Raw genomic sequence first — 17,178 nt, forward strand, 5'->3', positions numbered from 1 at the left:
TATTACAAAAGCTATGTGACTGCTGAGTTATCATGGTTTTATTTACATAAATGTATATTTTCCTATTAATTCTGACGGTATGTTTAAAAAAACCATGTATAAATACATGTTCAGGTAATGAGTATACAATAGTGTACTTAAAATATACTAGTTGTCTCTTGATATGTAAAATAACAATGGGGATATGCTCACATTACTTCAACATTTCCTTGGGACAGCTAACTGAACAGAATAACGGGAAATAAGTTAGGGTTATTATTATTTTATTAATTCAGTCACTCATACATTAAATAACATTAATTCTTTGTGTTCTGTCATTACCTTGACCCTCATCTCTGTCGTGTTTTTCTCCTTCATATTTCTTCTCTCTCACTTTCTGCTTTAATTTGGTAAAACATTGCTTCTTTAATGTTCTCCGTCTCTCTCTCTCTCTCTTTCTCTCTCTCTCTCTCTCTCTCTCTCACTCAAACACACACTCACACACACACACTTTCTAAGATGGCTTGGCTAAGATCATTTTCTCAAAACGGTGCTTTATTCATGCTCCCTATAACACTCTATAACACACATACACACGTCTCCTCACACACACACATGCACACACACACATACTCTCTTAGATCACTTAGCTGGTGTGAACATGGGAGTAGACAGAGGAAAGGGAGCTGTCCAACACGGCTAGAGTTTATGTTCACAGGAGCCGTCTGTCTGTTCTGCAGCGGCAGGAATTCATAGGGACCAAATTACATTAAAAAGATGGATATAAAACTTTAATGGAATGATAAAAAGGAAAGGAGGAAGCGTGTGTCTCTCTTTCTCTGTTCTGTCATTAGCCTTCTCTTTTCTTCTCTTCCTTTTTTCCCTCAATTCCTCATTTTACCTTTTTGCTCTCTCCATTTTTCTTTCCTCACTTTTTCTCTCCATTTCTTATATTCTTTTTTCTATATTCTCCTGTCTCTCTCTCCCCTTTGCTCTCTCGTAAATACTTAAGGGCTAGTCCGTCAAAAAGAAAAGGTGAGACCCACTCTGTCTCTCATTCTGCCTTTTCATGTTTGAGCGCAAATAGTTGAGAGAAAGTGGAAGAGAAAGGAAGAGATATGACAAAAGTAAAAAGACAGATGAAAAAGAAAGATAAAAATAATGAGGTATTCAAATCCATATTACAGTATTAATGAAGGTCCATGTCAACATATAGTACAGTATTACCAGCTCAGTGACAAAGTGGAAAGCTTGCAAGGTTACAGCTCACACCTCCAAACACACATCAGGTTAGGGGGAACTCTTCAAAATGGGGTAAAACCCAAAGGACTCCACTAGAAAAAAAAATTATATTAAGATCAACTGTACTGTCACTTGAGCATGTGTATTAAGGCTTGTATGCGTTTGTGTGCACGTATGCTCAGGGATTTACTCTTTTGTAAGAGTGAATGCTGTATGTATGAACTGCACTGAACTAAGACAACAACAATTCCATAATAAATATTAGCCTTACGATACATGAGATCATACTGAATGAAATGTAAAAGTGCTCCAAAGGTTGTCAATTTTTTAAGCTTGTGGGGGAGGAGATTAGGAGGGGAATGCAGCCTTTCCTGTCACTGCTAAGATGACGAGAGGATGGGTTTATGGTGACAAATTACACATCAATGTTAGGAAAATCCAATCTGGTCGCACTTGGCTTTCTCCCATCATGGGTTTAAATCCCTTCTTAATAAAAGCTACCTTACCTACAATGTATTCCACTATTATGCTAAAAGATTGTTTTATGCAGACTTTAAAATGATTGGACACAATAGTATGTGCTCTACATCCATGACTGGATGTAAGATTTAATTGTAAGATGTGACACTTGATTGTGAGTAATTTATTGAGATCATTATGGAGCTGTTAAAGGGATGAATGTGTATAAAAGACTGATATAATGTAGGGCAGAGAGGAAAACAGATTGATCCATTCCACATGTTCTCACACATTATATAATTATTTCTTATATTGGCTAATGAGTTGTGTGCAAACTGGATTAAGTAGCATGCCAATGTTTTGTGCTTTTGTGTTTTATGATAAAGCATAAAACCATGTATTACTGATAGAGAGAGATTTGCTATGTATTTTGTTTTGTAGACTTTTTTAACTTCAACCCCACTAGTCCAGCTCCAGTTAAACAGAGATGAAAGTCGGTGGCATAAAAAAAGCAAAGAATTAGAATGTTGGGATGAGTTGGTCTGCATTAAACGTCATGATTAGGGTTGGGTACCGAAACTCGGTGCCAATAGGGAACCGGTGCCGGCGTAAACGGTAGTAACGAGACTGAATAAGAACGAAAGTTTCGGTGCCTCATTTCGGTGCTTGACTTTACACTACACCTGACAGCATGTAACAGTCTGCTCTGCAGCGCAGCAGCAGTTGCCGTTGTCACAATTCATAGATATACAATATGTTTATATGGTCGGAATTAAACAACACAGACGGTGCGTTCACTTGCAGCTGCCGTTGTCGGAATTAAACAACACAGACAGTGCGTTCACTTGCAGCTACCGTTGTCGGAATTAAACAACACACACGGTGCGTTCACTTGCAGCTGCTGTTGTCGGAATTAAACAACACAGACGGTGCATTCACTTAAAACAGGTTGCCTCGTGGTGCTTTCACAGTAATTGTAAAATACCCTTTTCCCATCTGGGGTTCAACAGCAATTTACTGGTGAAATAAGTTATTGTTATTGTTATAGTTATTGCATTATTATTAAATCTTTAATTTTGACCATGGTCTTAGCAATAAACAAGTCACTGACTGTTGTTTACTACCCTTATTTTTTTTCTTCTTCTTTTTTTTTTTAACTTTATTGAAAAGTACCGGTTCAGGCACCGTTTAGGCACCGGCACCGTTTTAAAAGTATCGATTTAGCACCGGAATCGAAAAAAAACCAAACGATACCCAACCCTAGTCATGATCATGTGATATTTGCTTGTGAGCATGAGTAGGTGTGTGATTGATAAGGAGGACAAGGAGGTGTGTGTGTGTGTGTATGACATGTGTTTCCAGTGTGTGTGTGTGTGTGTGTGTGTGTGTGTATGTTAGAGGGGGGTCTGAGAGAGGCAGAGAAAGGGGAAAAAGAGGAATAGAGGTTTAGCGTGCACGCACGCACACACAGCCCCACACACCCACCCACCCACACACACACACACACACACACACACACACACACACACACACACACACACACACACACACACAGAGAGTAGTGTAGTAAATTCACAATCATTTTCACTCTCACATGAAAACACAAATGTACACAAACAAAAACGCAAAGCTTGCCCACCTTATCTATAATTGTTGAGTACATGTAAAAACATGTAACAAAAGCTTAGTCTGTTTTAAAGTGTGTGTGTGTGTGTGTGTGTGTATGTGTGTGTGCTAGAGGGAATTCAATTCTGAATAGCTGTGAGAAAAGCATGGGCAATAATGTAATGCATCCTAAATGTCTGCAATAGTGTGTGTCTGAATAGGTGTGTGCATGCAGCAGTGTTGTGTGAATGTGTATGTAAACGTACACTGCACATACATGTGTACACATTACAATGTGTATACATGTGCATGTATCTTATGTATGCAAATCTCAGCTGCTTAATGATAATGTATGTGATAATAGTGTGGTACTAATTAATTTATAACTTTGCACTGAGGAGGCTGTTCCAGTGGCTAATATGATTCTATTACAGCAATTAGCCCACAATGACACTGGCTAGGTCACTCACACACAGACACACACCTTACAGTATGCAAATTTCACTTTGTCAGTGTGTTTCACCCTATCTTGCTTGTCCCCATGTTTCATTTTTAATATGTTCTGTCTGAGACTCTCTTCCTTATTGTCTTGATCATATTGACTGCCTCTACTAACACCAATAAATTAATACACTTTTATAAAAGAAAACCTTGGAGACTTTCAGAGAATAAAAGAAAACTGGGCAGGGGATCTGTTTTTTAAACCACAGGCCATATGTTTAATGTGTGAGGCTATTGTTTAGATCATCACCTAAAATCAGGAGATGTGTCAAACTCCTTGACTTTAACTTTGACTCAGCAGCACTGATGGCCAACTGACAGCAGAGGCCAACTAATAACCAGCTGCTGCCAGCCATCTGTCAGCCAGTCACTTGCAAAACTTGGTTGGACAGCTGACACAAGCACCCAGGCTGCACAATTCAGTATGAAAAAACAATGCCAACAACCATTGCCAACAGGTAGCCTAAAGAACAGCAGTACTGAGTGTGTATCTGACCTACCCTACCAACAAGTTTGTTTAACCACCAATGTTTATGGTTATTTATCAATGGCTTTTCTTCTTTTTTTCTTGTTTTTGCATTGTCTGTGTGCATTGAAACAGATGTAAATGGTGTAAAAGTTGTAAATGCATGCATCTGTGAGTAACAAGTATGTTACATTTTATGTGTGCACTTGTATGTATGAGTCTGTGTACTTACTGTCCTCTGCGGTGCGCAGGATTGCCCAGGGCCCGACTGTCTGCCCATGTGTGTGTGAGACCACCACTCTAAACATATACTGGGTGTACGGTGACAGGCTCTCTACATGGTAGGAAAAGGTGTCTGTTGCGTTTTCCATTAGCCTAGGAGTTCATGGACACAAACACACATTTACTGACAGGCATTGGGATCTTGTAAAAATATGCTGTGCTTTAATCGGACAGGTGGTCAAAGAGGGACAGCAAAGAATTTACTTTACATTTAGGCTTGCTCATGAAAATGTATGTGTGCTGAAGCTAGAGTATTACATATCCAGTGTTCCCGATAAACGTTAACCTATCTATCTATCTATCTATCTATCTATCTATCTATCTATCTATCTATCTATGATTCTAGTTATGCTATATTTTTATAATATAATTAAACATTTTGCAAATCTTTAATTTCTAGCTTAGCCTAAATGTTTTCTCTTTCAACTTTTTCCACCGTCACTTGTTTTGCTCTTTTATGGCCAATCAGAGATTCAGCACTGGACAGCTCCTTAGAATGTGTTGGTCAGCTTTGCATGCTCATGTTACCCAAAATGTAAATATAGAATAGACCTCTACTTTTTGCTAATAACAGACAAACCATTTTTCGCCCATTTAGCAGCTGTAGCACTCACTAATGTAATAATTACCTGAAAATGTAATACAATTGCACTTAACCTGAGTGAAAATGCAGTAAAACACAATAATGAAATAATTTGAATAATGTAATGCAATGCAAATAATGTAATGTAGGACAATGTCCTGACTAATATTGTGATAACAGTTTTTCAATAAAAATCACTGTTGACTGGGATGAAAAAAAAACATTTCTTGGAGATTGAATCGCGACTGTTTTGCCTTCATCACTCGCTTGTGTTACGTTAGCCATCTTCTGAAGCTTTTGTCATTTTCTGATGGTGTCTAATCTAACATCCACTCTGGTCTAATGGACAATCCTTGCACAACAACCAATCAGCATAGGTATGGGCGGGTTCTTTTCCAATTGATATGGATTTTAGTTATATACATCTTTGTATCTCTTGTACATTTCAAATTGGAATCAGTGTCAAATGTTATTTTCAGTAGGCTAACGGCAGCTAATTACACCAACAGTAGGGCTGGGCGATAAAACGATAACGATATGTATCACGATAGACACGTAATCAATATCAATAGAAAATGCGTTCGATAAAACGTTCGATAACTTGTTTTTCTTCTTCGGAAGAAACCAGAAGTTGCGAAGCAAGTTTGGTTGCATGAACAAAGGTACTCACTCTCTGGTAACCTAGCAACGTAGGGAGTGACACTCTAACAGCCAATCATGTAACAGTATCAAGTTTGGTTTACGCCAGCGCTGTCTCCGTGTTGGATTCTACAATAACAGAACCGGCGGCATGGAGCGATAAGTGGAAAGTGAGTGCCGCAGCGAGCGAGGAAATTGTTGATAAAACAGGAAAAGTCAGTATGGCATTTTTGGGGATTTTATAAGTCTGACCGTCGTCCCCACCAACACTACCGCAAACTTGTTTTACCACCTTAGCCGCGCTCACACTTTGGAGCACAGCCGTATTCGCCAGCAACGTCCAACAACATCTGCAGCTGCTACACCGCACAAGCAGCAGACCGCCATGGAGAGGTACTCTGCATCAGCGCCTTACTAAACGCTACGAAGAAATAATGGAGGCAGACGTGCTGAGCACTGTCCAGAAGCCAGGTTACCAACCTAGCACTAAACTTACAGAAAATAGTTCTTCTCAGGTTTCTCTATGTTTATATTTAACACTTTGCACCATTTTATTACACCTTATTAAGCAGTTCTTACTTATTCTTTCTTCACTGTGATTTTAGACTTAATTATTTGAGTGATTTCCATGGTTGTGTTGACATTTCTGCTTTTATAACTGAGGGTATTATAATCAGAGGAAGGTTAAGTTTAAAATAAAAATGTTTAAATTTAATATATTTTTTTCCTGGTCCTTATTTTAAATAGGTCATAAAAAATATCAATAATTATCGATATCGACCGATATGAAACACTTATATCGTGATACAGTTTTCAGCCATATCGCCCAGCCCTAACCTACAGTATTATACATTTTGTATACTTGCACACTTTACATAAAGAAAGCATACTTTTTTACATGATTACATTATCCTTTAAAATCATCAGTTCTGAAAAACAATGACTCACCTGAAAGTTATTACAGTATCGGTAAAACATGTTATTACAATATCAATCAGTTCAGATCAAGTTATTACATTATTGGGTTTTATTACATTTTTGATCAGGTTAAGTGCAAATTCTATTATTTTCAGGTGTTAGTATGTTTTTAGCAAAACTATCACAATATTAGGTGCTACAAACCCCTTATAGTGTATGTGCATTGACCATTCAAGGTTGAATGTGTAAGAATCTTGGTCAGAGGTGAAAGAGTAGGAAATGAAGATGACACAGATCTTAATGACCACAAAATAGTAATTTAGTCTTTAGTAGCAAAAGGTTACCTGTACAGGAAGGTTTTGTACTGAACATTTTGTGTATGGACTATGGTTAGTCTATATGACATGTTTTTTTTCTAGAAATGGAAAAGTCTAATGTGTCTCATGTTAATCTCATTTCAAGCATGTTGAATCTGTTTATGTGTTCTTTCTAAATACATTTTATTTTAAGTGTGATGTTATATGTTTTAAGTGTCAGGAGACAAGTTTCATATAGTCACTAACAGTGGCTATCTAGGCAATGTATAATATTTGTATAGCTTTTTATCATAGTCCCATGTCATACCTGATCCTATATCATATAATCAAACAAAGGAATCTGGGACAAAGTAAAAAAATATTGTCATAAATGAGGGACCGTTGACCATTTAGCATCAGATGGATAGAAGAGATGAATGAATGAATAAATCAGGGAACAATGAGATTTCCATAGTAGAGGAGGAGGAGGGCATGGCTGTCTGATATATAATACATGTAGCTAGTCATTTATTTATTACCATAGAATGAGAGCCTCCTCTTCTTGGATTAAATTGCAATTTGTTGTCAGGAAGCATGTAATGAATACATATCAGATGCACACCCTGTCTCTCTTTTTATTCTATCACATTTTCTCTACCTCTCTCTCTCTGCTCTGCAATTTTTTTTTGTCTTTTTGACTCTACCCCCATCTCTCCAGCTCATTTCCTCTCTGTTTTTCTGATGGTCTGTCATATTGATGTGACATTTTCAGCTGTGCTGTATAATGTACCCCTTTATATGTACATGTGTATGCATATTTGTGTGTACACATATTTTAGGTTCGTATATATGTGATACATATTTGAGAGTTTTGTATGTGTCTGTCATGCTCCGATTGTTATTAATTTATTATCACATACCTCTGTCTCAGACCACTTGCATGTGCTGTGGAAAACTGTGTGCAAACTTGTCCACTTGTTTATCTATGGTGTCTGTGCATTTTTTAAATCTAAAAATAAATAAATCTTTCTCTCACCTTAGTACAGGCCTCTGAGGAGATGTCCTCATTTGCAGGCTGTAACGCAGTGGGCCTGGTGCGTTTGAGTGGGCAGGGGCGGACCAGGATACATTTAGACTGGCACTAGTTGCATGGGCCTGCCTCGGAGGTGAAAACCCATCTGGGGCTATGAAGAGAGGGAGAGACAAGATGGTAAGAGGAAGACAGGAGGAAGGAAGGAACAGGTGATGAAGGAAGGATGGAGGTGTTGAAAAAAAGATGGAGGGATGAAATGAGGACAGCTGAGGAGTAAAACAAACAAGACAGCAAGAAAACCAAACAAAAAAGTTAGATCAATGTTATATTGAGATCAATCTCATTGGTGAACTGCATCCTAAACAAATGGCACCTGCCCTCCATCTAGGAAATATGAGACAGGAGCAAAGAGAGAGAAGCTAAGAACAAAAGTGGTGGGAAAATAACAGCAAAAGAAAAATATTCCTTGTAAAGGAGGCTGGAAGAGCCACAAAGAGTTATTATGATATACAACCACTACGATTTCTCTCTCTCTTTTTTTGCCCCCCCCCACACACACACACATACGGACACAGCGTTATGACCCCACTCTCTCAACAGTGCCCCTCTTTTCCAGCTAAGCATGATATCAGTGCTAGTGTTGGAAAATCAGTAAAACCATCTTGATTCAGTATGATAGCCGTGCTCTTAACAGAAACAGAGAACGTGCAAGGAAAGATAGAATAGGAAAGAGATAAGGACAACAAATAGAAGGAGGAAATGAGAGTAGCTGTAGTGTTGACTATGACTAAAATAAGAGTAGGCCCTCCAATGTATAAAGTGATCCTTCAATCAAACACACTGCTCTCTTTCCACTACAACAAGACTGATTGCTGAAGACATCTTATCCTACAGATGGCACGCACGCACGTGCACACACACACACACACACACACACACACACACACACACACACACACACACACACACACACACACACACATTTAAATACTTTTATTTGGATCTGAAAGGCATTGCTAGAAAAAAATCAAAATACTCTGGTAAGAGCTGTGTTTCCATCCACACGTTTTTATCCAAATAACGTGATATCGAATGAAAAATGCCTTATGGAAACATGAATATCGACTCAAATGAAATACGTTCGGTCTCATTGGATTTTCTCTTGATCGATATACGGCTTATGCGATAAACGCGGATGGAAATGTTATTTGCCGAATAAATTAATGAATTGCGATTAAGTTTTAGGTCATTTTATGGTTGCAACCCGCCACAAAACGAAGAAGTTTTAGTTAATTTCCGTCCAGTATTTCCGCTCTGTTTGCACACATGACAGGTGTCAACAAAGACAGATGCAAGCGGACGAGCGAGGAAACGAGAGACTTTTTGAATTTAATTTACGAACAAAATATAACGGCTATTTTAGATAGCAAAAATCTACGAAATGCCATAATTTATCAGGAACTCGCGAAGGAAATGACCAACAACGGTTACGACAAGCTGTGGGGTCCTCCGGAGTAAATGGAAGGCGCTCAAACAGCGATACATGTCTCAGAAAAGAGAGTTGTCTCGCAGCGGTTATGGAGGGAAAATAAAAGGCAAGTTCCACCTTTTTGATGAGCTGGATCAGATCCTCGGCCAAAGGCCAATCGCAGCTTCCTTGGCTTCTAATATTAACGACTACTACTTTTGTCTAGCAAAACTTTGTTCGCAAAAGTTTGCTTGAATGTTGTGCTATTCAGTGCAAAAATGAATGGAAACACCTTAAAATGTCTCAAATCAATTCGATATACCAATTTAATCGCAAAACAGCATGTGACGTCATTACGCACAGGTTTTTATTCGCTTTGAAGCTGTTGGATGGAAACACACTTTCACCAGCTTTATTCACATGAGTTTTTTTACCGAACTTCAGATAATTCGATTGACAAGTGGATGGAAACTTAGCTATTGACAAGGTGACAGAGGTCTACATGGCTCACATACTTTTACAGGTCTTTCCATTTCTAATACTCAACACATTAAGGATAAACAAAGCATCTCCGTCTCCATACTTGCATGCTCCCTACGATGGCTGAAACAGAGCAAAAGTTTGCAAGTCTTTTGCAGCCCCCCTAGCTGCATCCCCCTGATCACATTCTAATGGACATGGCCTAAACTTCCAAATACCAAAATTATTAGTTTACAGTTGTATCCAAGATGGTGAATGAGATCTACCAGTGGTTGCTATTTCAATAGTTAGTTAGTTAGGAATAGTGGCAAGTGTCCATATACAGATCAATACACACACACACACACACACACACACACACACACACACACAATTTTAAAAAAAGCCTCAAAATGCTCTTTGAACACTGGTTCAGAATATTAGTGATGGTTCACAAACATAAATCTTCACTCTAATTCACATTTATATATTGGTATGTATGTACACAGAAACACACATTTAAAAAACATGACAGAAATACATTTTCAAATTTCCTTAAGGCCCACCTGTCAATGTGTTTGCGGTTTTGTTACTGACTAATGTTTTATCAATCTGTTTTAAAGAAAGACAGAAAACGCAGAAACAAAAGAACAAAAACTAAAAATGAATTAACCGGAATGGATTAAAAAGAAACAAAACACAGTTGAAGCAAGGCCCAGCTTTAGGTGTCACTTATATTCAGTATTTATGGATATCAAGTTCAGTCTGTGTTTCTTTTCAGTTTCTTAACTATTTTATATATACTATATTATTGCGGACGTCAACTCCACTCGATTAGAGTGTTAGAGTCACTACGCAACTACATAGTAGATCTAAAGAACTAGTGATTTCTTTGCAAGCTTAATGATTGATTTTTTTTTTTTGTTTAGGATCTGGTTTTTAATAGAAATGTTTTTACAGCTAAAACAGGATTTGATACATTATCGGATCAATAAGATAAATCGATAATTTAATTAATAAAATCTTTTTGATGCCCATCCCTAGTTTTTACTTTTTAATAAAGAAGATAGTAGATCAGTATAATTGTCATTCCCTGAGTGTGTGTGTGTGTAATTCTTGAAACATGCGTTGATTTCTGCCTCTCTGACCCACACACACATGCACAAAACACATACATCACAAAGACACACACCGCTGGTGAGCCTGTGTCTCTCTCATGCTGTGTTAGCAGGTACAATATCAGAGGTGTCACTAATCGTTTTAAACTATGCACTTTTATGTTCACTTCTCTCTCTCTGCTCTCCTCCTCCTCTGCTCTACTGTCTATTGCTCCACTATCTTCTCTCTGTTCTTTCATAGAACAAGGACGCATCAAGACAGTTTTCCTTAAAGAAGTCTAAAGAGATGCCAGAGGCACAGAGGTAGAAAGAGAGATAGAAAGAGAGGAAACGTCTGGTATTTAAAATTTATACTTTCTTATGCCTTTGTTTTGAACTTGAACAGTAGAACTTTCCGAAGTCTGTCTGTTGTTGTTCTCTGACTGAGACATGGGTGTGGTGCGGTATGGTGTTGTGTGTATGTATTCAACACTTTTGTTAACATTAGCTAAAGTGGTAAAAATGTGTCTGTAGGTGTATGTGTTGCTGCCTGGTTACCATTATCTCCAGACTGCTCTGATCAGTTTTGGCATTTATCAGTATGCACAGTCAGCCTGCATTCTACACAATTACAAAGACACATCCACAACAAACGCACAAACGCTGTGTAAATCCAAAATATGTGTTCAGACCATTAACTGAAGTCAATGATGTGTGTGTGTGTGTGTGTGTGTCTGTGTTTGTCACTGCTACTCATTGAATAATTGTTTTTTTCTTTTCTTTTGCATGACACGCTAGAAAAATGAACCTTTCCAGTTCATAAGAATGGCAATTAAAATCAGAGTAATGACATAAAAATGTTTACCGCTTGTGTGTAGAGTTAGAAACAAAGGTACCATTATAGCCATTTAAATCAGATCATACACAATTTAGTAGAGGACAGAACTGCCTTTCTGTAATGGAGGCCATAACCATACAATTATATTTAGTTATCTTCTAAGTATGTATCTGATCAAAGATTTAGATTTCTATTGAAAATCCTGTTTGTAAAATGTAGTCTGGTGGCAGGAGAACCTTTACTGTATCTGTGTCCTATTTTGTGTGTGTGTGTACCTGCTGGGGGCGTAGTAACATTGAGTGGCAGGCTCTCAACACAGCCCTTTGTGTTACAACCTCTGATCCAGAAGCTGTAGTTGGTGTAAGGCTGTAGGTCAGTTACGGACAACCAGCTGCCTGCTGCTGAACTTCCATCCAACACACCATCACCATCTAAGAGACAGAGTCACACAAAGAGACATGTAAGGTCCTAGGCCAAGCATTGGGGTATATATCTGAGAAAGGAGGAGGAAGATGTGAATGTCTTGCACATCTGATTGTTTTCATGGCACATTTATTGATTAGGGTCATTACTGTGATGGCTAAAAAAAAGTGATTTATAAAAGATACATTCAACAACATAGAAAAAATAGAGGAGTTTGAGTGGGAGTTCAAGAGAGGGGAATACTGACTGAGATTAACTGAGAGTGATCAAAAGAGAGAGGTCTCCATACGCAGGTTATGCAAGGATAGTCAAAGAAGAAGGAACAGAAAATTACAATATGTAAGCCTATCCAATATATTTAGATGGACACACACACACACACACATCAGTTTTGTGTGAACTGATAAAGGCAGTGTGTATCAAAGAATCAAGGGTTTGTGGGTAACTAGAGCGAAACCCCATCTCTCTCTTTCTTCCACACCTCTTCTATCCTTCTCTCCACTCATTTTAATCCGTCTCTTCCTCTGTGAGAAGCAGATCAAAGTCCCTGACTGGCTGTGTATGTGTGTGTGTGTGTGTGTGTGTGTGTGTGTTTCTGACACAGAGAGAGAGAGAGAGAGAGAGAGAGAGAGAGAGAGAGACTTGCTGAATATGTGTGGGTTAAAGGATGATTGTGTGTTCTGCTGTTTCCCCATGCTCATGTTCTCATCTTGTTCAATTTTATTCTTCCCCTTTTATTTCCATGTCCAGTTCTCCTCTTCTATTTTGTTAGTCTCATCAGCTGTTTTGTTGTTCTTCATGTCTTATGTTGTTTTTACTTGCAATCTTTTCTAATACATCTATGGAAATATGAGCTTCTCATCTCTACTCTCTCTGTATACTATTGTTTACCAATACTAAGTCTTTGTTCTTCCTTCCATCTTCATACCACTGTTTTGTTCTGAGTCTTACTGTATATCATCTCCTCTCTCAAGTCACTGGCAATAGAAAACCTTGTCTTCACTACACTACTCCAGGTAGAATACTCCTTCTTTTACTTCCCCATTTCATGTCTGACTTTCAGTCTGAGTTGGTATTGTTGGTGAGGAGTGTGTTTGTGTGTGTAAGTGTACAAGTGTGTATCTGCGTCCATATTATCCTGTTCTACTCATCTTTGAAAACAAAAACCTCACTTAACTACCCCACTTAGCAGTCTTGAAATTGATAATAATATGAATTGCACTCACTCTCTCTGCTTCTCCTCATAGTTGTTGGATTCATCTACCAACCCTTTGTAGTTTGCCTTGGACCAGCTCTTGTTTATGCTGCTATAGTTTTAGACTGCCGGGTGGACTTCCTTTGACACACTGTCTCCTTCCATCTGTGTGCATTCATGTCCCAGTAATGCTTGTTACTAACTTAGCTCCGGGGAGCTTATTCCCCCGGAGTCCTTATGTTTTCTCGCCTCGCAGTTTTCTTTGGATTGGGTTGGTACCTGGATCGTTTTTGCAGCTGCTGCCATGGTCCTGCCTGATGCCCTGCTACGCCCTGCACTGCTACTACTATTATTTCTAGTCATAGTTCTATCATCTTTATTGGTACTAAAATTGCTACTGTTTATCATTCCAACTGCTATAATTGTTGTGAATCATATTTCTCCATATCTGTATCAGTGTCTCTGTGGCAGATGGCCACCCACAGAGTTCAGGGCCTGTCTGAGGTTTCTGCCTGTAAAAAGGAAGTTTTTCCTCGCCACTGTCACACCAAATGCTTGCTCTTGGGGGGGAAATTGTTGAGTCTTTGTAAATTATAGTGTGGTCTAGACCTACTTTATCTGTAAAGTGTCCTCAGATAACTCCTGTTGTGATTTGACACTATAAATAAAATGTAATTGAAAGAAAGCAGCATGTGACTAGTGTATTATATATCATGCCTAAGAACAATGAATATCATTAAATATTGTTCTAGGAAAACCAAGCAGTATCATAATGATCCCTATACAGTATAACAAGAAAATAAGTATACACAAATTTCCACCACTGTGCACTTTTACTATCAGAGAAAATGTGCTGTCAGTGGTCCCAATGAAAACAGTGAATCCTTTCCAAATGGTCTGTTTTGTTGTGGGGAATGATTTCTTTTCTCAGTTATCATAGAGTACAGACAGACAAGTACAATTGATCTTTATTTCTTTATTACAGTTATTACTTGAAGTTTTATTAGATCTAACACCATTTAATAGTTTTCAAAAACCAAAAAGCTTATCTTAAAGGGGCTGTACTCGACATTAATAAAGCAGTAAACAACTATTTGCTATGTAAAGATATAGTGGAGTTAATGTTTGTTTGTTTGTTTGTGTCTTGTTTTTTTCATTGAGGCTGTTGTGTGTAACTTTAGACTTCTGTTTTGTGTAATTTTTTGTTCCTTTAATAACAAGTATTTTGAGTACAGCACTTTTAAAGTAGTAAGTGCATTTTAAAAATCATCTATCAATCTATTACGAGTAGTTCTGTTCACCACAGCACTAAAGTTTTACTTTCCCAGAGACCTCCAGGTAAAGTTGAAAATGATCTGAGAATTAACACTGATCACAACAAATGTTTGTCATTCTAGTACTTTGAGTGTCGCTTTTTATGTGGTCAATCACAGCACAGTTTTCTGTGTCACAGAGTATATGGACCTTATTCATAGCAGACATCTTGACTTATAATAGGAGGAAAATCACAGGAGAAAAAAACTATTACCGATGGCTCAGTTCCACTGTGTCCTAGTTAGCAATGTGAGCCATGCCAGTGAGCCAGAATGAACAATACCAGGCCCTAAAGGTAATGCAGTCATGGTTAATCTATCTATAAATTGCAGGAATGTCTGTCTGTCTGTGTCTGTGTGTCTGTTATGCGCATATCTCTTGAAACCTGACAGGTGTCTTGCTACAGACACGAGTAAGTGTGGTGCCAAGTTTGACGTTGTTTGGATTAGAAATGCAAAAGATATCGTTAAATATATATCGGTAAAAGAAGCACACATTGACTTTTGCAGCTCTAGCCGCTGGCCACTCCCCCTCTCACACTGCACACTGACTGAGCACAGCGCAGGACCAGAGACAGAGAAGGTCGAAGAAAGCAGCGGAGCTTTGGCAGCTAAAATGTGATGCGTTATTAATTACAGATGCACTTTTCCTGTTATGACATACCAATTTGCCTGCTGTCTCCGTCAGTGACCATTTTTAAATACCTTTTATCTATATAGCTGTACATTTTCGTCATCTGTACTGTTTCAGTATATTGAATACAGTGAATGTAACAATTGCTTGCAAATGACAAGATTGAAGTTCTAATTACTGTAGCAAAGGCCCAAATTATGAAACTCTGCACTGACTTTGTGTGTCTTTTAATTGTGATCTGAAATGCTACGTCCATTCCTTTGCTGCCTGATAAGTAAGTAAGAACAAAACTTTACAGATTCTGCTTGTTTTTGATGTACTAGTGCCTGAAAGCATTTCTGGCATGCTTTAAAGATAACAACTTGTCATGATGCTTTGACAGCACTGACCAGCATGAGTGAGACCTATAGAGAAGCAGCTATTACTCTTTACCTCTATTTTTTATGTCCACTACGCCTCCAGGGCAGCCTGACCTGAGAGTATTACAGTCTAGCAACAAGCAAAATGTCAAGACACACCTTTTTAGCATAGTTTTTGAGGTTTGAGTAATGATATGTTATGGTCTTATAAAAACCCCAAGTTTCAAACTTAACAGCAGCGTGTATAATGAATAACTGGATGTGTAGTGAAGCCACACAGAAAAGGCGGCAGGTTTAGTAAGCATTTGAGGCTGTCTTTAAGTCCTAATCTATATTTCTATCTGCCTGGTGAGCACATGTGTGATGAATGCAGAATAATTTGAAAAGGCAGAATATGGTACTCTAAATATCAGTTGCTTGGTAAATATGTGACATTGTGTATTACCTGTGCATGTCTTTATGTATGTGTGCTGCCAGGTGTGTATGTTCAGGGTTACTGTTCATGTAGTGTCTGTATTTAGTGCGTGTGGGTGAGAGTGAGAGAGAGCAAGAAAGTGAGTGAGTGAGAGAGAGAGAGAGAGAGAGAGAGAGTATGTGTTACCTTTGCTTTTGTAGTACAGCGTGTAGCTGAGGTTCCCATTCGGTCTAGGTGGGGCTGTCCAGCGGGCTCGGAGTGATCGAGAGCTCTGATTGGTCAGTTCCAGCAGTATAGGGCCTTCTGGGGCCATCTCTAAGGTACACATCTCCACCTGATTTAAAGAAAAAAAGACAAACAAGCACACTTATGTTCAAATGCACAGAAGAACAAACATGTAGCATGTGCCATACCTGTCAAGTTTTGGATTTGAAAATAAGGGAAATTTTCCGGTGCCCACCTCGAGCAGTCCCACCACCCCAACCAAGCTCCAGTATCCCTTACATTTTAAGACAGGTGTACAAGAAAGCTAAAATCACCACTTGATGCAGAATGCTGAAAACATTTACAATTTATGCTTGTCTTTACATTTACAATTTATGCTTGTCTTTACATTTACATTTTATTTTCATTCCACACATTCTTTTAATTTCATATTGCTTTTCTTTTACAGTTTTTCTTTTAATTTCACATAACTTTTCTTTAGTGAGTTATTGTAAAAATTTGTTGCAGACTTTGCATTCTTTAAGACTGTTTTGGAAGGAGTGTATTTGTGGGCTGGGCCAGAGTGGTTCATTTTACATGAGAGTAGAGCGCAGACAGTTCTGTTGTCTAACGTCATCCTATTCTCTGTAACAATCTTTCGTACCATGCTAAACACCCTTTCTGAACTTGCATTGCTATGGGGGATGCATAGTAAAGCCTTCATAAGTTTTGGCAGCGCACCGTCTCTGTCATAGCGTCCATCACCCGTC

The 17,178-nt window shown here is 38.4% G+C and overlaps 1 protein-coding gene across 4 annotated transcripts in view; it reads right to left on the reverse strand.

Annotated features, from left to right (window-relative positions):
• ush2a (Usher syndrome 2A (autosomal recessive, mild)) overlaps positions 1-17,178 on the reverse strand; it is a 233,519-nt gene that overhangs the window by 95,941 nt on the left and 120,400 nt on the right. For all 4 annotated transcript variants that reach the window (XM_039794826.1, XM_039794827.1, XM_039794825.1 and 1 more), the window contains exons 46-49: positions 16,391-16,538; positions 12,141-12,296; positions 8,007-8,154; positions 4,485-4,627 (exon numbers count right to left, since the gene is read on the reverse strand). In XM_039794826.1, coding sequence (XP_039650760.1) covers positions 4,485-4,627; positions 8,007-8,154; positions 12,141-12,296; positions 16,391-16,538 — 595 coding nt within the window. The remainder of the gene's footprint in view (positions 1-4,484; positions 4,628-8,006; positions 8,155-12,140; positions 12,297-16,390; positions 16,539-17,178) is intronic.

The sequence above is a fragment of the Perca fluviatilis genome, chromosome 3, assembly GCF_010015445.1.
Source record: "Perca fluviatilis chromosome 3, GENO_Pfluv_1.0, whole genome shotgun sequence".
Taxonomy (NCBI): domain Eukaryota; kingdom Metazoa; phylum Chordata; class Actinopteri; order Perciformes; family Percidae; genus Perca; species Perca fluviatilis.